We start from the raw sequence: 17,948 nt of genomic DNA on the forward strand, positions 1-17,948 counted from the left end.
CTAATCGAGGCAGAAGAAGGCTTTGGTCGGAGCCATGGAGACGGGAACGCCAACACCGGAGGGGGTAAGTATATAACTTCTGTATGGCCAATATTTAATGCACTATGTATATTACAAAGTGCATTAATATGGCCATACAGAAGTGTTTAACCCCACTTGCTGTTGCGGGGCAACCCCTTTTAAGCGATCCTCACTCCTGTGTGGAAGCATGTTGAGTGAAGGTGGAGCGGGCTGGAAATCGTTCCTGGTTGCTTGCCTCCCTTTACAGTAATCAGGCCGTCATTCACAGATCAGCTGCGTGTTTACACAGGCCAAGTCTCGTTTGATTTTTATGTCTACTGAGACTGTAGGCAGATGATAATTTGTTTGTAGTTAGTAATTGCGGGCATTTACAGTACACCGAACGATTGTCGTTCAGATTCCCGCGATCCATTACCATTTATGACTAGGGATGAGCGAGTATACTCGCTAAGGCACTACTCGCTCGAGTAATGTGCCTTAGCCGAGTATCTCCCTGCTCGTCCCGAAAGATTCGGGGGCCGCCGCGGGGCGGGGAGCTGCGGGGGAGAGCGGGGAGGAACGGAGGGGAGATCTCTCCCTCTCTCCCGCCCGCTCCTTGCCGCAACACACCTGTCAGCTGCGGTGGCCCCCGAATCTTTCGGGACGAGCAGGGAGATACTCGGCTAAGGCACATTACTCGAGCGAGTAGTGCCTTAGCGAGTATACTCGCTCATCCCTATTTATGACCTGTTAAAACAAAAATGAATGGATAAAAACATAAACAGAAGGTGGCCCACAATGACCAATTTGAAACTATATCTAAAATTATGAACTGAAGCCGAATCTCTTTATTAAGGGACTTGTACTGGAAATAAGAAAATTTTAGAACATAATTTAAAAAAATACAAACTGAAAACATAGCAAAATATATGATTTTTTTTGTTTGTTTATAGCAACTGAGCGCTACCAGCCAATTTACTACCAAACTGGTATATAATTCATAATATTTTTTTCTTAAAAAGACATGTAAATATATAATTCATTTATACATTTTCTAGCTATATACACAAGGAAAGCATTTACCGTTCTGCTGCCCATATTTATATTACATAATTAGCTTCAAACCTGTATGAAAAAAAAAAAGGTCCCCCCTCCCCACCCGATGTTTTCAGGATAATCCGATCTAGGCCTTTAATCTGGAACTTTGCCCTTTGGTGCAGGTTTGAGTTATATTTATACTAGAACCACATTCTACCAGGAGGCTTCTGGGTAAGAGCTTCAAAATAGGCCCGGTTCGAAAAAAAAAACTAGAAAATCAACGGTAAATTGGAGTATACTGTATACCCCGTATTGATAGCTGGCCAGCAGAATTTCACTTAATATGGAATAAAATCAGTGTGCGAGATTGGAGCACAGTCCATTTTTTTGCGGTAGGTGCTTTAACATTCAGTTTTATTAAGACGTGACACATTCATAATATATGAAGAATAGTGGCGTCCTTATCAGTGTGTCGGCCTTTAGGATTCAGTTCAGCTAATGGCGGACAAAGCTGCATTGAGACTTCTTTGGAGAAAGACCTTATTCCCAACTCTTGGTGCCAAAGCCCATAGTCAACTGTATTCATATATCGGTAAAGGCTAAAGCATGCTCTCAAGGGGTAGAAAAATTGCCAAAGAGCAATATCTATATGCACCAAACAGACTCCAGATCATAGGTGTATGGTGACGAAGTTAGAAGACTTGAGATGGCACGTGGCAAGAGAATCTGATGGGTGCTTCTCCAATAAATGCGTATGATGAGGTCACAAGTTTTCCTACCGATGTTGTACCTATGAGATTAATCAGATGTTCTGGTGCTGACACTGCTAAAAGTGCACTGGCCATAAGTTAAGTAATACTTGGATCTGGTTTACATTCCGAACATCTGAAAACATGGAGTTCCATCAATGCATGAGGTAAGACTAAAAGACACAGGCTCAAATGGTCCATTAGGTCTTGGAAATTGAGAAGCAGGTTGAATGTTTTTCTTTTTTTTTTTGGGAATGCATAAGACCAAGTGTCCATTAACTGGGGTGATGACCTATGATTAGGTGATCAACGCTTTTTAAGTCCTCCATTAGCATATTTGGGAAGACATGGTTCATCTGGTAAAGGGTCGTGAGAAAAAACAGAATCTTCCCCCGATGAACACGTGGAGCTTCGTGTATCTGGGAAACATGGAGAATACTGACTGATTGGCATGACGAGGTCAAGGTACTCCTGAAAAGAAAGGATATAAGTTAATATGTACATACAACCCAATGATCATGTACAGGTCAGCTTACGCCCAACCACTCATATAACAGAGATTCGTTACCTGGTTAGAACTTAGAGCTACAATACGGTCTAAATCTTCCACCAGTTGTACAAAGGTAGGTCTCTGGCTGGGAACTGCATGCCAGCAATCTCTCATCATCATGTATCTGAGAAAACAGCACAAAGGACCCAACATTACAAGACTGTTAACTAACCCTCGGATGCACACCAAACCGAGATTTACTTAGAAACCCTAAACATTCCTGCAAGATGTGGACAAAAGCAACAAGTGAGGAACATCTTAACCGACTACTGCTATCCGTTTTCCAAGCAGGATCTGCGTCAAACTACAAAGCAGCCGAGTTCTATATTAAATTTGTGCTAGTTGAGAATAGATTTGAATAGAAAGAGTTACGAAAGAGGATAGAGACCCATTTAGGAGATACACATTGGCTGTCAGTGCAAGTTAGGTTAGCTTTACGAGGGACTACTATTGTCCAACTAGTTGCTTGATGGAGCGAATGTAAGAAGCAGCTATTCTAAGCACAAGCACCAGCCAAGTAAAGGCCCATTTAGACAACGATTATCGCTCAAAAGTCATCTTTTGAGCATAATCGTTGCATGTAAATATGCCGTCTTTCAGTTTTCTGCCGAAGGATGGATTTCAGTTCGGCTTGAAATCCGTCCTTCAGCAGAACAGCTGATAAGACAGACCGTACGCTGTGCTCTGCCCGGGGAGCACTGATTACATTGTCTGAACTGTGATCAGCTTGGCAGAACAAAGAATTTATTCAGAGAACAGCAGGTGGTCCTCTGAATAAATTCAGCCCCCGGCGGCTCACATGCTACTAATTGGTACTAATAGGCATTAGTACCAATCAATAGATTATGCAAAATGATCGCTCAAAAGCCATCTTTTGAGTGATCATCTTTGTGTCTAAATGCACCTTTACAAGCAAGAATTTCTTCCCTGGTCACTTAATTTCAGGTCACCAATTGCTGGTTGATTAAAATTGTCTGGTGTAAGCAGGTAATTGTTGTCTTTCAACGACTAGCCAACAACTTTGCAGGAAGGTGTGTGCCTCCCACCGAATGCTGATTGGCTGCCTCTTTTTTTAAGCTTTCAAATAGTGTATCCTTTGACTTAACGCTCATTGGTTCCTGAAAAGAGCGAGGAATACGTGCAAGTAATCCTCGACTGAATAGTTATTGCTGGTCTTCAAAAGAACACTTGCTGCTATGGACACCGGCTGGTTTTGGTCTGCAATGATGCATTTATGTACATTCAGTGGACCCGGCAACCAATGACTGTGCTGAGAAGGGGGTCAAAATTTCAAATACATGGTCATCAAAAAACCTTATGCCTCCTAACTAGGCGGCAAATCATTTTGTGTCCTGTGTGAGTGCGCTCCACAATTGGTTCAGCGTTCACAAAATTGAGCAAGAAAACAACAATCGCTGTGTGTAAACGCATAGTGGTCCCTTGTAAAGCAAACTTTAAAGAAAAAATGGAAACATGCAAAAGACTTCTCGAAAAACCACTTCAGTACTCACAACTCATTGGTGCAATTTGTTGGCTTGTCCATCCGATGTCCTTCTTTCAGTAACTTAAACAGTTCCTCCATTGGGACACCAGGGTATGGAGAACCTCCAAGTGTAAATATTTCCCACAATAAGACCCCAAATGACCACCTAGTACAAAAGTATTTTTCTATTAGTTAACAAATCCATATCAAGTCATTGCGATGATTTCTGTATAAACTGCATTCGGTAGCAATAGGATACTTACACATCACTTTGATGAGTGTATATTCGATCGAACAAGGCTTCTGGAGCCATCCATTTAACAGGTAAACGACCCTACAAAAAGCAGAGATAAGGTCAATCTATAGATAAACGGAAGATATATCATAACCAACACTGCATTTCATGTGACATCACACTGAATATATTGGTACTATATATTGTATCCTTCACTAGATATTACTTGGTCTTGTCAGTTATCTATAACCATTTAAACCCCACCAAAGTACAAAATTGACTTGTGGGTTGTCATGCTTAAAGCAAACCTGTCCCTTGCCATACTGCAAAGATTTCAAGAACTCATCAGTCACGAAAAAGCTTGAATTCTGTAACACAACTCCTGAACACAAGTGGGAGGGACATGATGCTGAAGTCTATGTGCAAAGCTGGTGCTGTGAGAAGGGAGAAGTGAGGCAGCTGATGGGTGAGCACACACCAGGAAGTGTCCCAAAATCTGCAGGCTACACACAATATTTCAGGCTTCACTATATCTAATACATATCTACAGCTGCTTAAAAGGAATTTTCCAAGTTATTAAAAAATGGGTAAGAAAATGGTTAAAAAATAAAAATGGCAGTGATATACAGACCCATCCTCACTGCAGTTTAACAAAAATGACCATCAGCAAGGATGAGACCCGCAGCGCTCGAACGGCAAAGGAACGGAGCAGCGAATATACAACTTTTTTTTATTATTATTGATATTTTTACCCATTTCTTTCCTCTGCCCAACCTTACATTAACTTGAAAAGCCCATGAGGCCGATGGTATATAGAGTACTGTAGCAGATCGGAGCTGGACCTGGCATGAACCACAAAGAAATCACCCCTGACAGATTTTTGTCTTTTACTCAGTAAACCCTTCACTATGTGTTTGTAGTCCGGACTAGAGCTTGACGTTATGTAGAGTGATCAACTTCCATCAAACGCGAAGATGGAGTACATGTACCACTGATAACATAACCATAACCAATTTCGACAACACTCACATTTGTTGTTTTTTTGTAATAGTCGATGTGGTGGATATCCCGAGCAAGGCCAAAATCGGCAATCTTCATCACGTTATCCTCCGTGACGAGAACGTTCCGAGCTGCCAGGTCTCTATGAATGCACTGCACAAAACAGTGTGAAACAAGATATTCATTTTAATTAAATCACAGGTTGTAGAGCAACGTACTGGAACCTGCAGAAGGCATCCATTAAACGCAGCAATCCACCCCCCCATCCTCCCCCCAAAAAAAACGTATATTACAGCATCAATCTCCAGTCTCTGTAGCAGAGAGGTTAACCTGAGGGAGCTCTTCACAGGGTTATACTTGAGCAGCCAGTCATCGCAAACTAGGAGTGGGATTTCTAATGGGCGTTTTCTATATAAAAGGGTGGGACTAAATATATTCAGACCCCCGTATATAATCTCAAACCCCAAATAAAACTCCTAAATTAATCTCAAACCCTCCAATCCCCCAGAATATAGTCAGACAATTTAAGGGGGATAGATTGATGATCTATCCTCAGCATAGGTCATCAATAGTTGATTGGCTAAGGTCCACCACTTGGGACCCTGCCAATTAGTTGATCAGACGCCCACTATTAGCGCCATGACATACACAAGGTACAGAGTGGTAGCAGATAGAGAACTACGCCTGCAATTGTGAGCGCCGCCACTATATTGGGGTTGGAGTGAACAGCTTCCGATCCCTACCCATGTGTGTTGTAGACCCCCTAAATCTATTTGGACCAGAGACTGCCTAAAATGTATACAAGACCCCAGACCCATAGCCTAATTCAGAGCAAACACCTTTTAGTATATTCAGATCTCAGACATGCACCTTATTTGTAGCCTTCCTCCTGGTCTACAGGGTGAAAACTATATAACACCGGGCAACTGGGTGAGGGTGGCTAAAAACAGGGTGACTTCCTGTAAAACCAGGTGAGTTAACATGTCTGCTGTAGCCATTTTAAAACTATAACCCCAGCATGCTCTGACAGCCAGTCATTGTTACAAGTCTTGTATAAAGAGACTAACATTTACTTGCAGGAATGCTGCCTTCCAATAGGTGGCGCTGCAGAGATATTGAACAATCTCCCTTACTAACAGCCACATGTAATTCTGCAATTGCCTGAAGTAGTGACTGTAGAGAAAATGAGCAACCAACAAAGACTTCTAGCTCATGTTGTTGGGGGGTCTGCTGCTGGACCTGAGAAGAATAGCTGATCACCATCCCGGCTTTCACTCTAATCGGGATGTCTATGATGGTCAACTTTGACTTAGTAAATACATACGTTTGTAAAATACCTTTTTAGAAGCCAGATATTCCATGCCCCGAGCCACTTGATAAGCACAAGAGACCAGGTCTTTGAAGGAGAGCAGCTCGTCAGGGGCACAAATGGGGTTGTAACAATATTCCATTCCTGGTGGACGTCTTGCACGCAAGTACTCGCGCAAGTTCCCTTTGGAGGCATATTCAACAATCACATATAGAGGACCTAGATAACCAAAGACAAAAGACAAATCAGAGACACACCACAGATCCATCTGGATATAATTACAACTTATTTTCCGACAGGAAATTCTGCATATTGCTCTGAATTGTCATCTTTGAGACTTTGCCAAAGTCTTCACAACTCTTTCCCGTTTTACACTCTTGTCAAAGAAAATCACTTCCCCCATGACCTTTAATGAGTTTAAAGTGGATAGTCCTTTCGTAGTTGAGTCCATTGTAGGTGTCTGGGCTGAGCAACCTAGACTTCATTTATTTATGAAGTAACAGATAGAGTTAGAGGGGCCGAGTTTTTGGCCATAGGCAGTCTCGCTCCAGCACACATGCACACCCGGCTGTACAAGGCATGCATGTGTTCTGAATGTAGAAAGCCACTGCCAGACACCTCTGGAAGCAGCTAATCTCTCCAAGAACAAAAAGGACTTGGCAGCTCCAACTACCTAATCCTTATCTCCCCTGACATCCACCATTGGGGGAGAGTCGAACAGCAGTCCGATACATTAGATGATCGGCTGGCTGGTCCAGCCAAAAAATATCGGATGTATAGGACCATTCTTTGGATTCATATGGTACTATTAGTGGCACTTGGTTTGTCATAAAATAAAATAAAATGAGTCATGTGTTGCATATTACTGCTATTTAAATTTGCTATGGTAATGGGCTGTGAAATGCACCAAACATTGTGCCAACGCAGAACTGAGCATGCATAATGGATGCTGGTTGATGAGCTGAAGCCGTTACATGAAAGCATAATTTCTGCTGCGCAACAGAGAGGGTGTAAAGTGCTGGATGGTAAGCTGGAGCTACTGCCGGAGTGCTGCTGACAAGGGACACAGTCTGCGGGGAGCAGCAGCCTATAGAGGAGAGAAATCGTGAGAGCTGCTTTGAGTAGGCAGGGGGCACTGGACTGAGCAACGGAGGACTGTTTACTGTCTGTAACTGAAAGGAAAGAGCGCCTATGATACATTCCCAACTTGGAGGGTCGCCGGGACTGCGGCAATGCCCAAGCAGAGCAGTAGAGTCACGCTCTTGACTTCGGATAAGCCAGGGTCAGTACCGTACCAGCGGCTACTCCCACTCCACTGAACTGTAAGTGAGGCCGACTTAAAACTGAATAGTTGGTGTGCACAGCATTAGCTGGTGTAGTTCATAACCAACAGGCCTATTGCATAGGACCTGAACTGCTGCTTGCAGTTATGTACTGGGATTGTGCCACAAGCTGACACAGTAGTCACAGTTGGTAAGGGTTTGAACATTGTATTTTCAGAAGACTTTGCTAATAGAGTCTTAGAGTTTATCTGTTCTGCTGGGACTGAGCTTTGTATGGTATTGTTGACATGGTTTTTTGGACCTATCCTGTATTGTACACAAAGTATTAATAGTTCTAGGATTCAGCTAGAGGCAGTTGGTGCCAAGTTATTCCAGAAGAAAAAGTTTGATTGTTTGCTTTTCCTGATGCCATTATTCACTTGCATTCCTTCGTTCTTAAATAAACCTTGTAAACTCCTGCTGAATCGTATCCCGAATCTGTGTAGCAATACCACCCCCGCGATAACAGGAAAACAAGTCCACCTCTGGGTGATGGTTAACACAACAACAAAGCATGGTTCCAAGGTTGGAGGGCCGGTAGTTTGTTTACCCCCTTTGTTGAAAAAGTTTTGCACTTCCCACTGGGAAAGAAGACCAACATGAGCGGCCCTCCTCCTCCCCATCGAACAGCCATACTACATCTTTAGCAATATGTCCTTAGTATATACATGGAGCATAATAGACAATTTAGCCATGTAGACGATGACAAAAACATAGTTTTGCAGTCAACTATTATTACAGCATAGTCATTATTGCAAATACTTACCATCTTGTGTACAGGCTCCTAGGAGATTAATGATATTTTTGTGCTTTCCTATCATTTTCATCATTTCCATTTCCGAAATTAGATCAGAAAGGTCTTTCTCACTGGCGTCAGCTAAAACCAGAAGAGTACAAGTAATGATAGTGTATGGTAGGAATAAAAACGGAACACACCGCCACTCTCTCTCGCCCATCAGCAGCTTTCTATTTAAGATCTTGCTAACATTATAGTAAACATTACATTTGAGCCCCATGTTTGTCATATATACATAGAGAAAACTTTTCATGGCGCTATAGAAAGTTTTGGCAATATACTAAAAAGGGATTCTGTTACAGTTTTACAGATGCAAATCTGCGGAGAGCGCTGGTTAGGGTCAGGGGAGTAAAAACACTTTTATGGATGCTTTCACAGTCCTTAGCAGCAGAGGCGTAACTTGAAGCTCCCGGGCCCCGATGCAAAACTTGTAACAGGGACCCCAACTATAATGCTTTACTCATAGTACTGGGTTACCTATATGGAGAAGAGAGGCCTTATGGGCCCCCTAAGGTTCCTGGGCCCGGGTGCAACCGCATCCCCTGCATCCTTTATAGTTACGCCCCTGCTTAGCAGTGAGAAAAGCAAGTTGGACAGCAGCGGCTCAAACATTCTGGAGGCTGGAATTCTCACTGAACTTTTCTTCTCTCCTGTTGGACACTTATAATGGTCAAAGGTGTGGAGCCACTAATTGGACAGAAATTGAGAGCGCATGAACGAGAAGTCCCACCTCTCCAAAGCGCTTGTGATTGAAAACATCCATAAAAGGTATATTTACACCCAACGTCCGTGACCTTAACTAGTGCTGTCACAGCTTTGCACCTTCAAAGCTCCTGACAGAATCCCTTAGAAGAAGTATTCCAACCTAAGGCATTATCACCTATCTACTGGATAGATTATAAATGCTAAAACCGGTGGGGGTCCTAAACTGCTGGGACTCCACCGATCACCAGAATGGGGGACCCTCCAACTCCACCCTCAGTTGTGCGACCAAAGCTATAAAGAGTTTGAACAAAGCTGTGGTCAAATATGTGTATTGCTGCTCCTTCCAAAGTCTAGGGCACTAAAAAACATAGCCAAGCACATTGCATGACTGTTTCAATCAGTACAGGGTGCATGTTTGATCACTTCTTCCTTCAAACTCTTCTTAGCTACATTCTTGCAGCTCTGAGGAAGAGGGATTCAGGATCTCCCGTTCCATCAATAGGTGGGGTTCCCAGCAGTCGAATCCCCACCGATTTAGCATTTATCCTCTCTCCAGTGGATAGGTGATAATGCTTCAGCCTGGAATGCCCCTTTAACCCTTTCCAATCCACTGTCTGATGTCTGAAGACATTCCGATTGAAGGCTGTACAGCTCTGATGTCGGAAGACGTCCGGCAGGGTATTCTTACTGTATATTGCTGGCCGCTCTGTTGTCAGGGGCCTCTCCAGCATATCCCATACAGCAGTACTAGCTCTAGCCAGCAGATGGTGCCATTGTATAATGGAAGAAAGAGAAAGCCCCCTAGGAAACCCTTAATCCAAAATTGGATTGCAAAGGGTTAACACTTTACATAGTCCTATGCAATCAGGAAAATGTATATGCACAGAGCTATACCAGAAAATGAAGGTTAAATCAAGTCTTGAAAATGTTTTGTGGTTTCTATCTGTATTTTTACATGCACAGTGAAAGGTCTATGACATTAGCAAAACTAATATCTGCTACAAATGCAGGAACATGTCAAGTCATTCAGCCGAATTGGCACATAGCAATTACTACCAAGTTCCTACAACGAATGATGAACCATACTGATGGCCACCACTATAGGGAATAACAGGTATTAAGTTTGGCTTACTTGGGGAAAAAAAATCAAACCATATTACATTATATCAGAGCTTGAACCAGCATCTAGATAATTAAAGGAGCTCTTAGGAACTATAACATCGATGGACTATTCTTAGGATCAATCCATGTTTGATTTGTTGAAGCCAACCTCTTGCACTCTTGGCCGCAGCTCTCCCATTTCCCTTTCATTGTTTACATAAGCACAGCCATTCTTCCATAAGAGCAGGTAAGATTCATAAATGCAGCTTCTTGCAACTAACGGAGACCCCTACAGATAATTGATGGCCTATCCTAAGGTTTGTATAGAACATGGAGACACATAGGAAGCACATTGAGTAGTGGAATTGCAGAGGAAACCCTACAACACTCAGTCTTGAAACATAGCTCCTGTCAGTATAGGCTAAGTACACAAGATGCTGTTGCCTCTGGAGCTATACTTCCCAGCGTGCTACCTGTCTGTCTCCACACCCTATGAAAAATTACACCTTATAACTAAAGTTATGTGACGCTAAATCTCCATTTACACTCGACGATTATCGGTCAAAAGCCATCGTTTGAGCGATAATCATTGTGTATAAATGCTACCATCTTTCACTCCTCGACTGAACAATGATTTTTAGGCGAGCATAAAATCCGCAGTTCAGCCAGAGAGCAGATAGCAGGGACTGCATTCTGTGTTCTCCACAGAGACCGCTGATTACATTGTATTCAGCTTGCAGCCCCATGGCAGAACAAAAGAACTGTATGCAGAGAACAAACAGCCTGCTGTTCTCTGCATATAGCTCCAGAGGCTAATTTACATGCAAATGAAGGTAATAAGCTGCTAATAGGCATTAGTGCTTATTAGCAGCTTATGGAAAATGATCACTCAAACTGTCATTCTCCCTATGTTTTGAACAAATTTTGAGCGATCATCTTTGCGTGTGAATGGGCCTTTAGTCAATCTGCACAGTAAAAATGGCTCATCTAACCACCTTGTAACGAAAAGAAAGCCGAAGCACACATTATATCTGCTCACAATGTCTTGATGAAAGGCTTGGGGGGGGGGGGGGGGGGGGGGGTAAGGGGTCTTCACTTTGTACAATTCCTTCTCATTAGAAGTATCCTTTGACAATAAGCTGCTCACAAAGTGTACCCCTGCTGGGACTCCAAGTAATCAGCTGTAATCTGTAGGGAAACTTGGCAGTAGGTTTTAAGTTTTTCTGGAATGCCACCGCAGGAGAAGGAAGCGGGGGGGGGGGGGGGGGGTTCGAGTTAGACGCATGCCTTTTGGGCTGACAATCATTTTTGCAACAGGGTTTCATTAAAATTTAGCACAGTTTGATATGTAGATGATGCAGAAGACACTGTATAGAAGACTGTACACTACAGTCTAATTCTCAGTAGGAGATCTGTCAGTGAGACTGGACCGACGCCTTGGTTTCCCTCTGCTGTCTCCTCTCTGGCATCTTCTTATCAGCTAATGTTTTGACCACAACAAAGTTAATTCTCTGTGTGGTCATAAATTAGCTGATAAAAGAAGTGGAGGAGAGAAGAGAAAAGGGAAGAAAACTAAAGGCCCCTTTACACGCAATGATTATCGCTTAACATACGTCCAAACAGACGAAAATAAACAATAAATCACTACATGTAAACGCGGGCATCGTGCACTTTTCATTTGAACAATGGATTTTCGTTCACTTAAATTCATCGTTCAGCCGCTGAAAAACGCCCGCTGGGCTCAGCAAACAGCTCCTAGAGGTCCTTTTACATGCAAATTAAGATTATAGAATGTTAATGGCCATTAACACTTTATGCAAATACATTGCTAAATCTTTCAATCTTTGGAAAGATTATCTTTGCGTGTAAAAGGGCCTCAAGTGTCGGTCCAACTTCAGATCTCCTGTTGTGACTTAAAACTGTAGTGTCTCTATACAGTGATACGTAGAAGCTGCAGAAGATAAACAGGCCAACATTTTTAATTAAACCATATTGTAAAAATGATAGTCAGCCCAAAATACCTGCATTAATATATATAAATGCCCCAAATGTATTATGCACTTAAATCAATGGATTGCCTGTGTAATGCAGGACAGGGCCTTCCTCGCAGAGTTGCTCTATGTGGCCACTCTCCACTCTAGCTAACAACTAAACATCCTGAACAGGAGACCCCCCCACCCCATTAACTGCATATTCATCATCAGGGTATATGAAAATTTGTTTTTTTTAAACTGGACACTACTTAAAAAAAGGAATATCACAAAATATCCTATTTCAGTGATAATGCAAAACACCAAATTCTTACATTTTAACATCTTCACCGCAACTTTAGTGACCTTGTTTGGTTTCTCTTTGTCCAGACCCATAGCCTCTGCCATAACTACTTGGCCAAAGCAGCCTTCTCCTAGTGGCTTTCCAAGAATCAACCTACAAGGAAGAAGAGTGTCAGCCATCTTTAAGTGGACAAGGAATTATGAAATAGGAATCACACTAAGGAATGTACAGTGATTAATTACTTCTTACCGATCTCTTGCTACTTCCCATCTGGGGTCTTCAGGAAGCTCATATTCTGATACTCCAGCTAGCATGGGTGTACCACTTGATGACAACCGAGAAGGTCTTACTAATATAACTCCAGAGTGCATTGAGGAGCTTGAGTCTGCCGACACCTGTATCAGGAAGTCAAAAACCAGCAGGTTATCGTATGATCGTTATTCATATACATGTTCTATACATAGGTGAAGTGTTCTGCAAACTAGGAGATGAAAGACCACCCCAATAATTAATTGTAGGACTTCAGTCTGACTAGGGCAACACTCTACATGTGTGAACCATGCCTTACAATATGATCTACACTTCGCAGAGCAGAACTGGACTAGATGCCCTAGTTATAAAACAAACAGAAAAAGCAGATAGAAATAACATTGTGGTTAGTAGGTCGGTCAATGGCATCTGGGTTAGAGGATGAGTCAGAGATAATAGTATTTACTTGGAGGTGTTACGGAGGAAGTTGGAAAGTATAGGGATTGCACGAAAAAAAAAAAAGTTATTTTAAGTAATGGCCGTGCAGGGAGATTTGGGCCCAAGAAAAGCACAGAACAGACCCTATATATTCATCAAAATGCACTGGAGTATTTTCTTCTCTGCCCATATATCCTTATTAGAATACTATAGTAGGGAGTCTCACAATCAGGAGGGGCCATTTGAGATTTGCTCACTTGTTATTGTAGCTCAACTGATGACTAAGCTACAAACTAAGCGGCTGTCGGCCTCTTTAAGCAGGTAGTTGCTCATCTATGTGTTCACTGAATGGAGGAAGAGATCTCCTGAGCGCTCTGCCTCCATTCATTGAGAGCCCAGCAGTAAGTACCCTCACTGCTAGGTTTCCCCACAGATCACTGGGGGATCCCAACAGAGGGCCACTTACACTTTGTGATCTGATCAGAGGGACCCTTCTAGCAAGTAGGGTTTATGAAAAGTGGAGAGTCTCCCTTTAAATGGACATTGTTAGGCGTTGATGCCCTAGAAAAAGCACTCTAGAGGACAGATGCCGCACGTGAGAAGACCTGAAGGATGGAGTGAGAGACTGATGGAAGAGGATAATAAGTGTAGGTCACATCTGGCTCACAAAGCACAGGTCAGGTTGTGAGTTGTAGGAAGGTGCAGCATCGGGGAGCCTTGAAAAGTTTGGAGAGGAGAACCAATGAGTTCCATGTTATTCTCGAAGAAATGGTGTAATGAATTCGAGTTTGGATAATACAAAAAAAAGTTACTCCCTATCCACATGATAGGGGATAATTTGCTGATTGGTGAGGATCTGACCGCTGGGACCCCCACCGATTCCAAGAATAGGGCATCCAAGGCATATGCAAACCACCACTCCATTCATTTCATTTCAAGATGGAGTTTAAGCACTCTCCGGAAGTCTCATTGAAATTAATGGAGCTGTGGTGTTCATAGGGTTGGTGGCGGTCCCAACGGTTGGACCCCAACTAATCAGCAAGTTATGTCCAATCCTGTGGATAGGAGATAAAGGGGTTCCTCCACAAAAAAATGAAGCATGAGTTACAGTAGCAAAAAGTAAGAAATTATTATGGCCAGGGCAGTTTTTTATAACAATGTCATTGGCGAGTGAGAATGATACAATATGGCAGTATACGGCATGGAGAGAATGAAGTACGTGTCTAGAAGTCATAACAATGGGAACACAAAGGCTCTCTGAATAGTATGTATGAATCCAGTGCAATGCAATCACTAGACCAGTCTCACAAGTGTCGTGTAAGTAATGCATTACAAACCCCCTATATACTTTCTGTTACCTGTCTGCGCAGTGGTATGCTCTTGGCCAGCTTGTGGACGGCCATCTGACTATTAAAGTCTGTCTTCTTGGATGGATGCTTCATTTTAAGGATAATGATGGTCACCAACATGGCTGACACAATGGCGGCTCCAGCACAATAGATTATAATCTCCAGATGTAGGGAGGTCGTCATAAGTGATGGTTTATCTGGTGCAGCTGAACTCATACGTACAAGAAGTTTGTCATTATTAAAAAACTTCAACATTTTTTTTAAAACACACTTTGTTATTAAAGGGGTTGTCTCGCGAAAGCAAGTGGGGTTCAGCACTTCTGTATGGCCATATTAATGCACTTTGTAATATACATCGTGCATTAAATATGAGCCATACAGAAGTTATTCACTTACCTTCCCTGCGCTGGCGTCCCCGTCTCCATGGCTCCGTCTAACTTCAGTGTCTAATTGCCCAATTAGACGCGCTTGCGCAGAAGAGTCTTCTGCCTTCGGCTTGGTTCGGCAGCAGCGGCGTTCTGGCTCCGCCCCCTTCCACGCGTCATCGCGTAGCTCCGCCCCATGACGTGTGCCGATTCCAGCCTCCCGATTGGCTGGAATCGGCACACATGACGGGGCGGAGCTACGCGATGATGCGTAGAAGGGGCGGAGCCAGAACGCTGCTGCTGCCGAACCGAGCCGAAGGCAGAAGACCCTTCTGCGCAAGCGCGTCTAATCAGGCGATTAGACGCTGAAGTTAGACGGAGCCATGGAGACGGGGACGCCAGCGCAGGGAAGGTAAGTGAATAACTTCTGTATGGCTCATATTTAATGCACGATGTATATTACAAAGTGCATTAATATGGCCATACAGAAGTGCTTAACCCCACTTGCTTTCGCGAGACAACCCCTTTAATGAAACTATCAGATTGCACACAAATCTGCGTACTTTATATGACTAATATAACCACCGTAAAAGCACATTATTTTATGTATCAATTAACAAAAGTACATGCAATGCATATAACAGTAGCTAATCACTAAAACATCATACAAAACAAAAAAGGAAACAATGCAATGAAAATTTTTGAAAAAAAAACAAACACAAATTTGAGATGAGAAAAAATATATATGGCCTATGAGAGAAGAGAGAAAAATTTAAAAGGCCATATATACACTTTATCCATGCGAGATAGTCAGCAAAGGATTAGGAATACAAGAAAATCCAGTTGGCGACCAGTGCTTTGGTTTTTTTGTCAAATTAGGCAATTTCTCTAGAACTTTATTTTAAGAATTACTAAAAAAAAAAATTTAATAAATAAGAGAAAAAGAAAAAACTTTTAGAAAAAAAAACAAAAAAAAAAACACTGGAGCCATCAACACAACACATGCATTTCGTATTCGCCAAGAAGGATCCAGTTTTAGGGTCATTTCAATGTGAAACCTTTTCGATCTATAAATTTCTCAGCAATCCCCCAGCTGCGAGTTAAGTCAGATAATACAGGTCACACGGGCGCTCTAAATACCTCATTTGCTAAGTTGTAAATAAATCAAACAATTGTGTCCATACAGAGCCTCAGTCTAAAGCGCTTATTATACTGACTGTTCAGACAATTTGTGCTGGGAAGGAAGCTTTAAAGCGCGTTAAAATGGTGCAGAAAGCTTCGATGTTTCGTCACTTGTTATATAAAACGGTTTATAGACACATATTGAATGGCCCCTTTATTAGAGATCCCGGCCCTTTAACAATTGGGGCTTCCCTTTATGGAAATTAGACCCAGGAGTGCAGCATAAAGTCATGTGACAAGTTTTCTACGGATCAGTTTCATTGCGAATCCACATTATTTGGGGGAAATCCTGCGATTTGAGCAACTTCCAGCAAGACCTGGTCATCGATGCTAACTAGTGGGGGGCCGGACTGCCAACCTTATGAGGTATTCTTGTGCGGCATAAGAGAGTATACTGAGAATGGGGTTATCAAGGAAGAGCACACAACAAAAGGTGATCCTGTGGAGGTAGACAACTAGTCGACGAAAGGGGTCAGGGGAGGACGACAAGAATCGTTCCGACAAACAAGTGCTGCAGTCAAGTAAACTGCAGGCAAATACAACACTAGTGTTCCAACTAACATGTACAACTTGTCATTCCTTAGCATGGATGGACTATAACAGTAGATGACCAGTTCCAGCGCCATTGCTGTCTAAGGGAAACAGAAAGACTCGAGCAGGCAAAGGAACACAAAAATTGGATCACTGAGCAGTGGTTATGCAGATTTCTGTTGCACCATGCTGATGGGCAGGCCAGAATTTGGTGCAAGCAGCATGACTCCATGAACTCTTCCTGTCTATGTCAACGGTTTAGGTGTGTGGAGGAGGAGTAATTGTGTGGGGAAGGTTTCCTTGGCACACCCCAAGCCTAATATTCCTGCAAAATGATTTGAACACCCAGTTGAACCTATGGCATGTTAAGGTATTGCGATTATGAAGGCGAAAAAGGTCCAATGCACGGCTAGATGGATGTGCCTAATAAAGTGGCCACGCAGAGAAAAAAAAAGTTTAATTTTGTAGACTTTTTAAATTCACATTATGGCCTTTTGCTGATTTTATGCAGATCATTTCTGTTATGTATTACGGATTATACATACAACCCACAACCAGCCTGAATGCTGTAGTTACTAACTAGGATCAGTGTGGCATACTATATGAGAGCTGTACTGGATTAGAAAAGAATGGCTGCTGGCTTCCAGAAAACAGCGCTCCACCTCTTTATAGGTTGTATCTGGTATTGCAGCTAAGCTCTATTCACTTCAAAGAGGGTTGAACCTCAATACCAGAGACAACCCATGTACAGATGTGATGTGGATGAAAGCAGTCAGTCAGTTTCTAATCCTGTAAAACCCCTCTAAAAGGTGTCGCTCATTTTAGAAAGCCAATTCTAAAATATCTTATTAGGGAATTGTGAGACAAAGTAAGGGAGTCTCCCATTCATGACTCTTTCTTTTGGCTGAGGGTGGCTACAAAGAATGCTTCACACTCTGGAGGACCCAGCAGATCTGTGTATTATATGGATAACTCATTCATATCAATGGGCATGGTGTAATACCTCATTTCAACTGCGGTGGTGCTGCAGGGGAATTCATTACATGTTGCCACTGTTGATTGCTGGGAGTTGAGTTGTCTATATGCTTAATGTGCAGCATTCATACAGCAAATTGCTATGACCACCAGGTCTGGGGTATGGAGTACAACACAGTCTGTATTACAGACATTTGTTCTGATTAGATCCATATAAATTTGTGTTTATTTCTTTTTACTTTTTTTTTGGATTAAAATCTACTTCAATCTTGACAGTTTAATTTTAAACCTAAATAAA

At 42.5% G+C, this 17,948-nt stretch overlaps 1 protein-coding gene across 6 annotated transcripts in view; it reads right to left on the reverse strand.

Moving 5' to 3' along the window:
• Positions 1-820: 820 nt before the first annotated feature.
• Positions 821-17,948, reverse strand: part of FGFR1 (fibroblast growth factor receptor 1) — a 77,961-nt gene continuing 60,833 nt past the window's right edge. For 4 of the 6 annotated variants that reach the window (XM_066593393.1, XM_066593398.1, XM_066593392.1 and 1 more), the window contains 10 exons: positions 14,600-14,803; positions 12,811-12,955; positions 12,593-12,714; positions 8,452-8,562; positions 6,392-6,582; positions 5,085-5,207; positions 4,084-4,154; positions 3,849-3,986; positions 2,356-2,461; positions 821-2,258 (listed from right to left, as the gene is read on the reverse strand). In XM_066593393.1, coding sequence (XP_066449490.1) covers positions 2,094-2,258; positions 2,356-2,461; positions 3,849-3,986; positions 4,084-4,154; positions 5,085-5,207; positions 6,392-6,582; positions 8,452-8,562; positions 12,593-12,714; positions 12,811-12,955; positions 14,600-14,803 — 1,376 coding nt within the window. In that variant the 3' untranslated portion in view covers positions 821-2,093. Of the gene's footprint in view, positions 2,259-2,355; positions 2,462-3,848; positions 3,987-4,083; positions 4,155-5,084; positions 5,208-6,391; positions 6,583-8,451; positions 8,563-12,592; positions 12,715-12,810; positions 12,957-14,599; positions 14,804-17,948 lie in introns of all 6 variants that reach the window. The other 2 variants (XM_066593396.1, XM_066593397.1) reach the window with 1 other exon arrangement.

Source organism: Eleutherodactylus coqui, chromosome 2, assembly GCF_035609145.1.
Source record: "Eleutherodactylus coqui strain aEleCoq1 chromosome 2, aEleCoq1.hap1, whole genome shotgun sequence".
Lineage (NCBI taxonomy): Eukaryota > Metazoa > Chordata > Amphibia > Anura > Eleutherodactylidae > Eleutherodactylus > Eleutherodactylus coqui.